Genomic DNA, 14,988 nt, shown 5'->3' on the forward strand with positions numbered 1-14,988 from the left:
CAATTCCCACCGGGCCCACCTACGTTAAAAATGAATGCACTCATGAATGAAAGTACCCAGCTAATGGCATATGTTACATCATGTTGACCTTATTATGAATAGAAAAAACTCTAAAAAAGGTTGCCTTTGTGAACTCTGGCTAATGTTGTAGGAACAGACCATTTATTCCGTTGTTAAAGAGCACGGGCATTAAAGTGTGCGTCTGTTCCCCTCTGAGTGTAAATAAAGAGTCATTTAATTCCATTATTTAGTGGTGGACCTGTTTAGCTGTTTTCATTCTTATTGCCTTTCATTAATATTACACAGGCTGTTAAAAAGAAACATGAAGAATCTTAGAAATATACTTATTAGGTATCTTTCAGAGAGTTAGATTACAAGCTATGCTGAGCTAAATGAAGCTAGTTGGCTCCTTGCTCCAGCTGCATACCACACACACAGACTTGAGTGTAGTATTGATCTGGTAAATAAATACTACACTAGAAAGACCAACTTCAAACCAAACTACCTTTATAAAGTTCTTTGTGAACTTTCTAGTATATTAACCTTTGTTTGATCTTGTTTTGAAAAAACAAATCATTTATTTTTGACTCAAACTGTCTCCTGCAGATACAGATACAAGGCAAAAGCTAATGGCAAAGGCTTTTAGAACGTTCCGGTTGACATGAGGGTCTGTAGTGGCACGGGATAAGCACTTTATGGGAGTTTGAAGCTCAAGCAGCCTTTACAAATCAAATGTTACACTGCTGGAGTTCCTTCAAAAGTCCAGAGTAAAAATAACAGCTTCAACTCGGGGCAGAGCTGATTCGAAGAGACAGAAAACTTTGCATATATTCTCTGAAACTGTCAGTACACACACTTAGGTCACCTCGTTGATGAGTTTAATAGGGAAGAGATTATCAGGATAGTAGTTGAATAAATCACATTTTTTGATAGTTCTATCTGTGTTACTTATCCTCTGTTGGATTCTTGTTTTACAGAAAAATATATTTTCTCTCCGTCGGAAACTGAAACTGTTTTTCTCTCATTGTTCTCTCTCTGTTGTTTATATTTAATTTGATGCGTTCTTTCAGACCGACATGATTTACCCTGTTATTTCCCTTTAGGAGCAACACAGCTCTTCTAATCACACAGCAGGCGAAGACTTTCAGCCAATGCTCTTTGTACATCCAAAAATGACTTGTTAGCAGTCCTCATTAAAAACCAGTGGGTCTGATTGGTGGCGGGCGATGTGTGGGGCGATGTGTGGGACTCAGCGGGAGTCGCTAACAAGATTTCCTCTTTGTGTTCTTCCAGTCATCTGGAGTCAGACCGCAGCGCCCTGAAGAGGAGGGAGTGGGAGAGGAGGAACCAGGAGGTCCAACAGGATGAAGACCTGTTCTCCACCGGATTCAACCTGTTCGGAGAACCTTATAAAGTAAGAGGGATTCCTTCCTGGATACTTCATAAGTAGACAATTTGGCAGCGTGTGGCGCAGTGGATAGAGCCTTGGTGTTGGGATCAGGGGGTCACAGGTTCAAACCCCACTGCAGTCAGCATGTCGTTGTGTCCCTGGGCAAGACACTTCACCCCAAATTGCTCCTGTGGGGATTGCCCACAGTATTGAGTATGTAAGTCGCTTTGGATAAAAGCATCTAACAAGTGACATGTAATGTAATAATAATTCCTTGATTATATAGTTATACTTCAACATTTTGGGAAATATGCCTATATGCTTTCTTTCCGAGCATTAGATGATTAATACCAATCTCATGTCCATGTGTGAAGGGATCTGGGATGTGGTTAAAGTAGCTTAAATAGAGAGTGGAATTTGTCAAGAAATGTTATCAGCATGCTAATCCTAAAGCATATAAAGCCACAAATTGGCTTTTTTTGGTACCTTTTATGGCTTAAAAACTGAAGTAAAGCATTTCATTATTTAGCTTGTTTGGTTGGCATATTTTTAAACTGCGGAGTGAACCACGTGCACATTAGCTTGTTTTCCCCTGCGTTCATTCTTAAGCCCCATTTCAACTGGATGTATTGATCTTGGGGAGGTGATGTCATTTTAACCTTTCACGTACAGTATGTGGGTAATGTTTAACCCTTTACCAACCCAGTAATAATCATAGCTGCAAATACTTATTGCTTTTCAGCCAAATCTCTTCTCCTCTCGTAATTTAAATCCCCTCGTAACAGCGTTATTATTCTGAACCTGAAACTGTAACTATGACCAAAATCAGCAATGAAAGTGAAACCGAAACTTAATAAAAACTAAATCCTTTAATACAACACAAATTGAACAATATTGCTTTTCTGGTTTGAAAACAAACAAAAAATAAAAATAAAGCTAAATGTATTGAGTTTTTAAGCTTTATTTTATATCACTAACGAAAAAGCACGACACCAACCCCTCGCAAAGGTAGCTTGTTCTGTTTGTATGTGCATTTGTTTGTGTGTCGGTGCACGTGTTGCTTTGTGGCCCACCTGACCCCTGGCCTTGATGGTACTTCATTTTCGTGTTTTCATGTGGATTTTCCTTAAAAAACGCTTGGGGACCAGATTTTCTGTTGGAACAAGGGAGGAGAACCCTTTTTTCAAGAATACCCGAGTAAGTTCGAAATGGGCCTTAATCAGCATTTTGTAAACTAATTTGGCAAGGGCTTGAACATGAAAGACTTTCAAATACGTGGTAGTCTCACTCTCCAGCTTAAACTTCAACAACCAATTTTACAAATGTCAAGCAAACAGTAACAAACAGTAACTGTCCATCAGTTCAAATGTAAGGACTTTAGCACAGAGCGATCCTGTAAGCTAACGTCATCTTCACACGGAGTGCTGCTTCCCCCGCGCAGAGTGCTCTCCTGTCGCTGTTTAGGAGGCAGTTTTATACTTTGCTGTTAAGTTTTGATTGATCTCTGCGGGAGTAGAATGGACATACCTGACACCAGAATTTCATTTGGGGAAATGGAGTAAATTTACGACTTCTTAATCATCCAGGATGGGCTGTTCTCCTCTCACCAGCTTTGTGATTTAGGCTCATATCAAACAATTTTGCCTTCTGCAAGCAATCAATTGAAAGGTTATTACTAACAAACAATTATCCGAACATTTTATTTGTACCATAATGCCCTCTAATGCTGCGGGTGATAAGCTGATGATGGCCTCTGGATCATCCCAGGCTATTGTTTCCTCATCCTCCCCCTGAGGCCGATACTGTAATAACCTCCAGCATAAGGTTGTGGTCTGTTCCGTCTCTGAGGTACCCAAGACGCCATCATTTTGGTTCTTCTTTATCCGAATGTGAAGCAGCCATGCATAAAGTCCAGGGCCAATCACCCGCCCCTGTTGGTTAAAATTGATTTAGGTTTGTTAACTCTCATTTGCTAGCGCCAGGCACTTCAGCGCTCGGTTATGCCGCCGAGAGTATCGACCTTGGGACGGGCGGGCTTTGAATGTTGACAGAATGTGTTTAACTGTCTGAACGCAGAGGACACGGGGGGGGGGGGGGGGGGGGGGGGGGGGCTTCTGCTCGAAGTTCGGAAGCACATGAGAGGTTGTTCTCATAATGAATCTATTCAGAGGTGCATCCACACTCCAACTAATTGTTTGCAGCTAATTAATGGTGCCGAGGTCGGGTCAGGGTATGTGTTTGTTTGGGTGAGGAGAGTGAGGATGAGGATGTTTCACACTCTGCTGCTGCTATTTCGATCAAGGGTTCCCAAACTTTTCAGCCCGCGACCCCCAAAATAACAGTACCAGAGACTGGCGACCCCTGTCAACGGAGGGGGGGTGCTAGTGAATACATTTATTTATTTAAGTTTTCCGCACTCTCGCGGGAATATCTCCGCAATGGAGCGAGCTTAAGTTTCACTTTCGATTGCATGATATAGCCCAGCGCAACACCTTCGTCACACATGTTGCCACTTGTTTTTTCAGGCAATTTGTAATCTGTTCTAGAAAAACGATGTGTTTTTTAGGATTTCAAGAAGCATATAGAACAAACAATGGATGTATTTTATGAACATTTATCCATGCTGAAAGTAGATTTAGATGTTTTAGGAGTGAGATAGAGATTATTATCTAATATATGCATCCAATGAAGCATTGCATGAAGTCTGTTGATGATCAGAGGCTGTTGTTGGGGCTGCATAAATGTTTTTTATTTTTGCTTTGTAGGCAGACCATGCAGGCCCATGCGACCATAGTTTTACTGGATTTTGTTTTGAAAATCCACAGCGGAGGTTTGTGTCGTACTACATGCGGTGTGTTTGCATATCTCTCAGTAGCCAACGATCTGTGAGTCTGTTGGCTCGGACATAAACTCCGTAATAAATGTAGTCTACATTTCATAAGAGGTGTAAAACCTGAGAGCATTTTAAATCGCATTTGAACTAAATGCTTATATAATCTGTAGTTGTATTTGTATTGTTGATTTATTGTGTGAACGAGGCGATGTAGAGAAGGTTAAGCTGTCATTATTAGGCTGTAATTTGTTATATACTGTTGGAATGGTAAACAGGCCTATTGTTTTTGGATGTTTGTGGAGTTAGGCGGTCCGTGAGTGTTTTTTTATTGGTTAATTGGTCCTTGGTATGAAAAAGTTTGAGAAACACTGCGCTAGTGGATTATCAACGGGGGGAGCCTCGCTGCGGGGAAATTCTACAGATGGCCAGTCCACCCCTGAAAAATGTCTATGCACACGTTATTATTAATTAAAATAATTAATTCATATTATTATTTTTTTATAATCTTGCGACCCCCACTCGGGGTCTCGCGACCCCCACTTTGGGAACCCCTGATTTAGATAACTCTCGAGGGGATGATGCATTGTGGCGTCTGTTTTGAGGGGCCTACAGGGATTCTTTTAGCAAAACATTTTAATGTCAAATACCAGGTGTGTTTCATCTTGCTCGCACATCCATTAGTGAGGTTATGGTGGTAAAGTAGAGAATATTATTTATAGGACCATGTGGAAAAAGGTACATAAAACTCACTTTAGGGCTCGATAACATTTACAGTATCTGTTGCTGTAAAAGATTAAGCACAGACGCAAACATTTATTTTTGTTAAATCTGTTTATAATTTCTTATAATTTGTTAAATAAAGCTTTAATGATGAGTCCATTCATAGAATAGTGTATGGGAAGAAATCCACCATTTGCGTAATTATAGAGTTTTTAAAGTAACTTCTCGTACAATAATATGAAAACCTACTGGATTTTGGACTCGTAAACTAAACTTTAAAAGACATCACCATGCCCCTTAGAAACCTGGATATACTTTATTTGATTATTTTCTGATATTTTATAGACATTTTTAATCGATTAATATAGAAACTATGCACATTAAATGATAATGACCGTTTGTTCCATCCTTAAATCTTCAATCTCACTTTCTGTTATAAAAGTGTGACAGGGTCAAAAGTTAACGATCACGTTTTTTTTGGAATATCATTCAGTTCCACTTCAAATCCAAAGTCACTAAGAATAAAAGTAACGCTTAGTACTCGATTATGCCTAATCCAACTGTAAAAAAAACAACAACAATTGTTTTGCTTATCCATCCCTTTTGGCATTTTGCATTCTTTCACATACCAGCACCTTTAAAGTGGACCTATCATGCTATATTTGAATAATATAGTGTAGGACCATACCTATATAAGGCATATTTATACTTTTTTTTTTCAAAATACCAAACAGAGATCATGCATTTTAGCCATGCCTCATTTTGCTCAATTTGACATTGTTTAGCTCTTTAGTTGCAAGGGCTGATTCTGTGAGAACAGCACCATCTACTGGCCTGGCATATGTACTACAGCGTCTCCAGCGCTTTCGAACGACAATGGCCGTGGCTGTCTCCTCCTGATTGGTGGAGTTGGCCCAATAGCCGTAGCGCCACCGTCCTGACGTCAGGACAGTGTTCAAATCTGGATCAGTTTTTATCAGATCCGTTGCAGCCCCTTTTTTAGAGATTTGGGTATGGAGGAAAATAGAGAGGGTTGTGTTTTCTGACACTTGGTGAGTTCCCTGGAACACCGGGGACACATATTCATGTATAAAAGACGTACAAAAGTGCATTTTGCATGATAGGTCCCCTTTAAGTAAGGGGACATTTACTGAGCTGCTTTTTCTCATTATCACATAGAACTGTTATCGTTCTCTTTGCCTTTTTTTAATAAAAAAAACTTCTGTCTGTACCTGTATATCTATGATGTGTCCATCACTCTGACTGTTTAGTGTCTTTCTCTCGCTCTCCAGTATTCATTCTCTCTGTCAGCTATTAGCTAATCCCTCTTCTAATCCTGTTAAAGAGCGTTATGCTGTTAGCAGCTATTTGGGATGATCTATTCACACACACTCACACACACACAATCATGCACACACATAGGTATTCATCCTCTCCTCTGTTTTCCATTTTGCCTCTCTGTAAATGTGTTTTCTGTTCCTCTTCAGCCACCAGATCTTTTATTCATGAGCCCGAGATGGAGAAGAGATGAGCTAATTTATTCACAGCTAACTTTGGCTCGCCACGGTGTGGAGCGTTTGTGTGTGTGTGGGTACACACAGAAATTACATCTGTTAAGATTATTTGAAAGCAATTCTCTCCTTTCTTGTATGATTCTTTTGAAATAAGGCTTGGTATTTTTGCCCCTGTTTCGTTTTTTGGGTGTTTTTCCTGCTTTTTCAGAGTGTAAAAAATAAGACATAGACCTAGAACCAGAGGGGAATGCTGCTCACATGTACATACATTTGTGTACCCAAGATTATGTACCATATTTAGTCAAACAAAGAGCTCATCTGATGACATTGATGCCATCTATAATTGGCTTTTCTTACTTATTGAGGAACTTAGCTTAGACATTGTGCAGTGAAACGTATTATAAAGAGCATTTTAAAGCATATTGAGTCTAAATTTAGGAGACTCATCTGGCTATTGATTTTGCTTGTTAAAAGCAGCCCTTGAGCGGTACAAATTATTTCCCAGCCACTAGATAATCCTTAGGATTGTGTGAGTACATTTAAGGGGGACGCAACCCACCATTATGTTCCACAAACGCAGTGAATGTAACATTTATATTGAGGGTTAGATCACTTAAACCCCAAGGAATTCCATCGGATATGGGTAGGGCTTTAGTGTAGAGCTGAAATTATTAGTCCATTAATCACTTAGTTGATGGATAAGATAAGATAAGATGTTCTTTATCATCCAAGAGGGGACATTTGCTTTGGCAATAGTATTACACACTGCTGCATAAAACAAGACCACCAGACAGTACAGTGGTACACCAGAGACTAGGGCTGTCTTAGACTTAAGACATTCTTAATCCACTAACATTCACACAAATATGTTGAATAATTCATTAGGGAATTTTTGAAAATCTTTATAACAGTTGGGAAAAGAGTTTTGCTAAAATTATTTTTCTGGAAAAGATTTTTTAGGCACTAGAGTAGTGCACTACTACTACCCCATATTTGTATAAGACTAAAAACCGTTATATCCAGGTAAGTTGTATTTCTTCTAGTACACAATCAATTACATTCTTTGTAAACTTCCAGAACTTATTTTTCCAGTTTAACAAAAGAAACAAAGTTAGGTCGAAAATGTACTCTGGACCTGGAAAATGGAACAGTAGAATTATTGTCCTCTCTTCCCTTTCTGAAATAAATGTAGTTTATCAGTATTTCAACCATGACAGCCTATAACAGATCTGCATGATTGGTGTTACGTTTGCTAATCAGTGTGGGCAATATTCATTCTTTTAAATGTAACTTGATGCTCTTTTCAGGAAAATGATCTAAGAATTATAAAGCTCTTCAAATGAACATACATTCATAATTCATGAATTCGTTAACCTCTCCAAATACAGGCAATTTCGCCCTGTCTTGAGAAGTAGATAAACAGTCTCATTCACTTGTTCTCGTTTCATCCTCTAAACCTATTGTAGCTTTATCTGACAGTCACTCCATGTTACTGCAGGGGTTATTAGCAGAGCACAGGTTGTCAAATACTTTGCTATTATTGCCAGATCTATTGATCAAACCTCAAAAAGTATAATGTTCAATTAAATTACAATGCCACTCCTCACATTGATCTCATTCAGTGTTTCCGGTGTTCATCATTCATCTCATTCATGATGAAATGTCAAAATTAAATTACAGCCTGTAGATCTTGCATTATTCAGACTTGGCCCGATGATTAATATTTGCTTCACAATTTGTCACTCAGGTAGAAAAGTAATGTCAGCGTGCTTGATAGGAATCTAGACTTTTTCCTCCTCTTCCATGAATCTGGTTCCAAATATAGATCGACTGAAACCCCTGCTGATTGCCCTTGTCCTTTTCAAAAAGCCAAAGTTTTCATAATTGAAGAAGCCGTCAATTCTGACACAAAAGGTTCCCTCGAGCTATTCTGAGGAACATCTCCGCATTAGCACGTAGCAGCTGAAGGTGCTACACCGTCATATATCAGTAAGGCCTCCGCTGTCCTCCAAGCCTTGATTGCTTGAGAATGTGGGGTCAGGCTAATAATGATTCCTGCCCCATTAATTTTACTGCTGCAGCCTGGACGGGACCCTCTTAAGGGTGGCATGTGTTTAATTAATCATCTCGTCCTGAAGTCTGGTCAGTGGTCACCCTATCCGTCTCTTGCCGTTCCTCTCCGGATGAATAAAGAGGGCTTTTCATCAAGCTGAAGGAAATGGAAGACTTAATTAATACGCTTCTTCTCCTCTCCTCCCTCTTGTCTTTTTCTTTTCTCTTTTAGACCAATAAAGGTGATGCGTTGGCCAATCGCGTCCAGAACACGCTGGGCTCCTACGAAGAAATGAAAGACCTTTTAACCAGCCATTCGAACCAGAGCCACTTGGTGGGAATCCCCAAAGGCAGCAACAACCCACAGACCCCGACCACTTCAACGACGGAGAGGCCCACCATGGAGCCCCAGCTCTTCAACGAAGCCCTGAGAGGAGGAACAGCTGGAGGAGGAGGAGATGGAGGTGGAGGTGGGGACAAGAGGATGGGAAATGCTTCCACCTCATCGTCAACTTCCATGCAACCCCCTGCTTCGACCACATCGTCAACAAGCTCCACAACAATCCCACATCAGAATTCGAAAAAGTCCCGAAGTTCTATGGACTGGTCGAAACACGGACAGAGCACCCAGGGAGCGGGCCTCGTTCTGGGGTTAGCGCAGAAGGGGCAGGGCCAGGTCACCACAGCAACCAGTGGAAGAGGGAACATTTCTTTATTAGAGGAACAGCAACTGCAAAGGCATGAAGAGCTGTTCAGCTCACTAAAAGATGAACTTGGTCTTAAAGGGGACTCTAGCCCTTCTTCTTCCTCCTCGTCCTCCTCTTCCTCGTCTTCTTCTAGGAGAAGACACCCTTCACATCCCTCCAAAACTCTTCCTCTCCCAGGTAAGTCCTACAGAGAAAGGCTTTAGAGAAATAGGTTGACATTTAAGGAAACCTTTTTCTGCAAACGTTAATGTGAAGCTAGAGCCAGTAGCCGGTTAGCTTAGCATAACATTGGAAAGCAGGGTTGAACAGAAAGCTTGTTTCGGACCATTGTAAAAAAAAAAAGAGCATTTCTAAAATGTAAGTACTTAACACTTTATATCTCAAATTGGTGCTGATGGATCTTTTGGATGGAGCCAGGCTGGGTGTTTGCCTCTGCTTTCAATCTTTTATGCTAGGCTAACGCTGCAATCATTCAATGTTGGCAGAATGGGAAAGAAACATTTGGAAAATCTCAGATACAATGGTTGTAAAGCTCTCTTAAAAGACTAATACTCACTTTTATTAGTGATTTTGGATTTGCAGCCGTTTTGCTAACTATTTTTTTCCAATGTCTCCATCTCTGAAGTTCGCCATCATCAAAATGTTTTCCCTCTGTCTTCATGATTACAATCTAAACTACAGGACATGACGTGGCATAAGCAGTGGCGAGCCGTGAGTTTTATACCTAGGCCCTCTGACCCCCACCCCTTCCCTCGAAAAAAAAAAGAGTTATTACGTCACAGCGTATACTTCAGCGGAATATCAAAACAACGGCCCGGGGTGCAAAACGCATCAATGAAAGCGACCCTCTACCACACAAAACAACACCTGTAAATAACCCAATTTGTGTTCTTTGAAATTGAAAAGGATATTGCATTGTGTTTGTTACTTTCGTTGCAGTTGTATGTCTTAAGTGTAATTTGGCATGCTTTTATTTTGAAGGCGAGTTTACGCTGTTGACAGGAAGTTGTTGTTGCTATGGAAACAAGAATAGCTTCACAGTGGGCGGAACTTGCCATAAAGTCTGCGATAATAAAACCCACCCATTTAGAGGGAAGATATGATTGGTCAATTGTACTGTCATTTGACATTACTCTCTCGTTCAGTTACTATAGCTGGCCCTCTGTGAATTTACAGCAGGACCACCAATCAGCTCCTGTCTTCACAGTAACTCGCAGACACGAGCTTCTTTCATTTAAACCTTCACATTCAAACAGAAACTGAATAGGCAGATTCGAAGGATTTATTTATTTGGAATTGTTATTTTAAATACAATTAAATCAAGTTATTTTGGTAAAACTAATGAAAAATATAACAAAACAAATATGTAATATTAATATATATATATTTTTTAATGTTTTTAAATATTATTTTCTAGAATATCTTAGGCCCTCTCCGCCACTGGGCATAAGCTAATAAAATACCTATAGCTTGACATTTAGCGCACAGAAACAATTATGGTATCTATCTTTTCATCTCTCATTGAGAATAACTGAATATACAGTGTTACAGTGTTTCCCATACATTGATTTATTTGTGGCGGGCCGCCACAATTAAATATCGTCCGCCACAAATGGATCTCATAAAATAAAATAAAATAATAATAATTTTAAATTTAATTTAAATTTGTAATTTAAATTTTGGTGGTCTAATGGATAGTGAGGTGGGCTGATGATCGGAAGGTTGCGAGTTCAAATCCCGCCTGGAACACCACTAGTGTGCCCTTGAGTAAGGCACTTAGCCCTCAGTTACTCCAGGGAGAATGTCCCTGTAATTGGTCATTGTAAGTTGCTTTGGAATAAGGTGTCTGCTAAATGCCTAAATTGTAAATAATATTTTTGGGAGAATAAACCCCACAGATCCTCAACTCCGGTGTGTCTCACTCATTAACAACGCAACACAGAGCAACAAGAACGTTGTCTACAGTAGCCATGAACGCATGTATTTTCTTATTTGAGGGGGGGGTGGATGCGTGGGCCACCCGAATAGGTTAAGGGGCCTTTTCTTGCCGGGGGGTGCGGTGCCCCCACAAATAGAATCAAATTCTGTGGGAAACACTGGTGTATTTATTCCACATAGTACAGTAGTATTGGGAATATCTCAGAATATGGATGATACCATTCGCACAAAAAAAAGAGGACTTCTTATATTTGGATATGAATCAGTGTATTTGTTGCCGATGAATAATTTCAGCAAAATATATTTGGTGCAAAACAAACTCTATCACCTTTTGTGGGGGGGTTTCTCAAAATTAACATCTGCATCTGATGGTAACCACATCTTTCAGCAACCCATAATTTGCTTTGATTGTGACTGGCTCCATCCATCTGGGAGATGGGATTTTTTTGGCACTCAACTGTGATCAGATTCTGACAGAGCGGGGCAACATTCTACAATAACAGGTGTTGCTATGGTTATTTCTCAATGTTCTTCTTCGTCTCCCCTTCTCTTTTATAGATGGTGGCAATTTTCGATCCTCCACCATGGACGGTGGCCATTTTAAGTCTTCCACTAACACAGAAAATGATGGACATTTTAAATCCTCCCCGTTTGAAAACGTGACGGGTTCTCACCTGTCTACTTGCTCCTCGCCGCTGGCTTCAACATCAGTTCTGACCACGCCCACTCCCGGTCTAACCACGCCCACATCTGGACTGACCACCCCCACCTTCCCACCTGGTAGCCTATCAGGGAAGCCCATCGCAATCCAGCAGAAGCCCACAGCGTACGTTCGACCAATGGATGGCCAGGACCAGGCGCCCAGTGACTCCCCCCAGCTCAAACCCCCTCTAGTGGCCACAGAGGACTTTAACAACGGTCAGGCTTACGGAGGAAACTCTGGGAACGCCAAGAATAAACTGCCAAAACTGAGTCTCGGCCACACAGGGGAGGTAAGAGTCATACACCATCACTATCCATTTCACATTGTTCAGTAAGGTATGTTGTTTTTAACACGAGTTGAGAAGTTCAAGTACAGATCACATTATCTTAGGGCTGTGCGATTATGGCAAAAATCATAATCACGATTATTTTGGTCAATAATTGATATCACGATTATTAAAAACGATTATCCATTTACTTTGAAAACATCCATATATTGAAAAAAAAAATGTTGAACAGTATGTTTTTAACAGTTGATTACCCTGAACTTTAAGTATAATTCAACAGAAAAACCAATAAAAAAAAAAGAAATTAAATTTTTTTTTTTTTTTTAATAAAAATAATAATCGTTTTATTTCGATTACATTGTTTTCGTAATCGTTGCAAGCCAAAATCGTAATCGAGATTAAAATACGATTAATTGCACAGCCCTACATTATCTACAATTTGGTCACAAATTATGTTTAACTTAAGTCTCTCTTGCTTATCTATTAAATATTTTATTTTAAACAACGGTTACCTTGAATACGTTTATTGCCAAAAACTAAATTTTACAAGATTACAATTGAAGGACATCTTTAATTTTTTTACAATTTCCCTTGGTCCAATACACATTTTTACGGAAGCTTCAATGCATTTAATTCAAGATTTTATAATTCATTTTTATAATTTCTCAATGTTACAAGTTAGTGTCCATAATTTCACTGTGTTGTACTTGTGGCCACAGCCAAATCAGTGAGGTAACATCTGTCCAAGTGTCATCAGATGGGAGTGAAAACACGTTGTCTCCTCGCAGGTTAACGTGCACGTTTGCATGTTTTGATAGTTAAAGCAACTCTCTCTGTTCTGAACGTGATGAATGTTATCACTGTGGATGTTCACACGTTCTTCTAATTGAAATGTCAAATGAATCTGACAATACCAAACTCCTCCACAAGCCTCCGACTCACTCACTTAACACTCTGACCTGCAACCCCCCTCCCTCCCTCTGCCTCTATCTATCTCTCACTCACTCTCCTTTTCAAAAACAGCAAGAAACACCAGGCTTGATGATGTGTGTGTATGTGTGTTTGAAACAGTTTGACAGGCGGGTAGTCATCCATATCGAGCAAGCCAGCTGTTCCTGTGCTTTGATAGAGCTGCCGTGTGTGCGCGTATGTGTGTGTTTGTGTGTGTGTAGCACTCCAAATGAGCCCGAGATGGAGCTTTGAGCATATGGCACCAAGAAAAGGAGAAAGCAAGGGGGACAGGGAGGGAATTAAAATATACTTTACTTTCAACGCTTCCTCGTGGAGGGTGAGGAAGAGAGTAAGTACATTCATGGCCGTGAGTGCTTTTCTTTCACTTTGTTTCACCCACACATCCACGGTGCTCCGTTATCGCCCGCTCACCGTCGAGTTCTTCACTCCTCTCATATTTATTCCGGAGAGAATTCATTGGAAGGAAAAATTGTAAACTGGATACAGGACTGAGGGAGAGAAAAAAGGGGGAGACTGATGATAAGAAATGGAGGGAGGCCTAGAGAGTAACGAGGGATAGAGGAAGACAATGACTGACTGATTACAGCACCTTATCATCGCTGTATTTGTTCTGCTCAGATGAGTTATTGGATGTGTTCTGCAGCTTAAACAGCAAATAGCGGCAGATTGAACAAGACACCAAATGAAAGGCTTTCGTGAACCCTGTTGCTCATTTTTCACCAATAAAACGAGAATAAAACGTCCACATTTCACCCTTTGATTAGCAATCGGTAGCTGAAAGTTTTGCAGCACAATAACAGGAGTAACAGTCGTCGTCTTAATTTGTCACATGAATGCAAAAGCCATAAAAAAAGGTTCCTACGGAGTGAATCAGCACGATTGATTTTCCATTTATCGGTTTTTCAAATTAGCGCAGGTGCCATGAATGTGTTTGAATGACTCAATATTTGGCTCACAGTTCTGTTGTTGAGTGTTCAGTGATTTTGCGAGTGTGTGTGTGCAATAAGCCTTTAAACTGCTGTGGAAGCTTTCTGTTAGCACTATAGAATTATTGATTAGAGCCGTTATTCCCAAGTGTTCGTGCGTGTGTGTCTGAGAGACAGAGGAAAGGATCAATAGTGTTATCATTCTCTAACTTCCTCCCTGACAGTTACAGTCGGCTTAAATCTGCTCTCCTCTCCTTGCATAGAAACTACTGGTAGTGGCAAATTTGCAACGGTTGCAACGCTTCTTCAATAAAAGATTAGAAGTTAGAGTTATGCCAGCTCATTCTTCTGGAAACATATAATTGGATTTAAAATTGTTCTCTGTTTTAATCAGTTTCCTTTTAGCGTAATGCTCTAAGTGAAAGTAAAAACAGGAGGGAGTGAATCTGGTATGCCTCTCAAGGATTGAAGAGTATTGATGTTTGTTTTTTTGGTTAGGAGTACAAACCCTATTGTTGTTGTTTTTTTTATCTTTAAAAAATCTTTAATATAGGCTCAATTTAAAACCCCCAGTTCTGTACAACATTCTGATGAGACATTCATTATGTGAAAGTCAGCCTACGTAATGTGATTTATTTGAGGTTTGAAAAATTCGACCTTGTTGGCGAAAATGAATGGATGTTGTTTTTTTGCTATTTGCATTCTGTATGAAAGTATTCATGTCAGTTTAGAACTTCACCTACTGCCCGTCCGTATTTCTATATTATTTACCTGTTCCACAACATTTCTGCAAGTTACCTAGGGAACAGACCCGTAACAGGACATGTACAAGGGGTTTGTTGGACCTTTCCTACTGAAAACAGTAGCTTGAAAGAGCAGTGAGTTTTTACAACATAAATGTTGGGGACTGTTTAATCGAAGACAACGAGCTAAAAGATGCTCGAACA

General features: G+C 40.0%; 1 protein-coding gene across 1 annotated transcript in view; it reads left to right on the plus strand.

The window, feature by feature from the left end:
- Positions 1 to 661: 661 nt before the first annotated feature.
- aff2 (AF4/FMR2 family, member 2) overlaps positions 662 to 14,988 on the plus strand; it is a 131,821-nt gene continuing 117,494 nt past the window's right edge. The window contains 5 exon segments of the mRNA XM_034121031.1: positions 662 to 667; positions 1,294 to 1,347; positions 1,349 to 1,414; positions 8,742 to 9,393; positions 11,713 to 12,146. Of these exon segments, the coding sequence (XP_033976922.1) occupies positions 662 to 667; positions 1,294 to 1,347; positions 1,349 to 1,414; positions 8,742 to 9,393; positions 11,713 to 12,146 (1,212 nt within the window).

This window comes from Trematomus bernacchii, unplaced genomic scaffold, assembly GCF_902827165.1.
Source record: "Trematomus bernacchii unplaced genomic scaffold, fTreBer1.1, whole genome shotgun sequence".
Taxonomy (NCBI): Eukaryota; Metazoa; Chordata; class Actinopteri; order Perciformes; family Nototheniidae; genus Trematomus; species Trematomus bernacchii.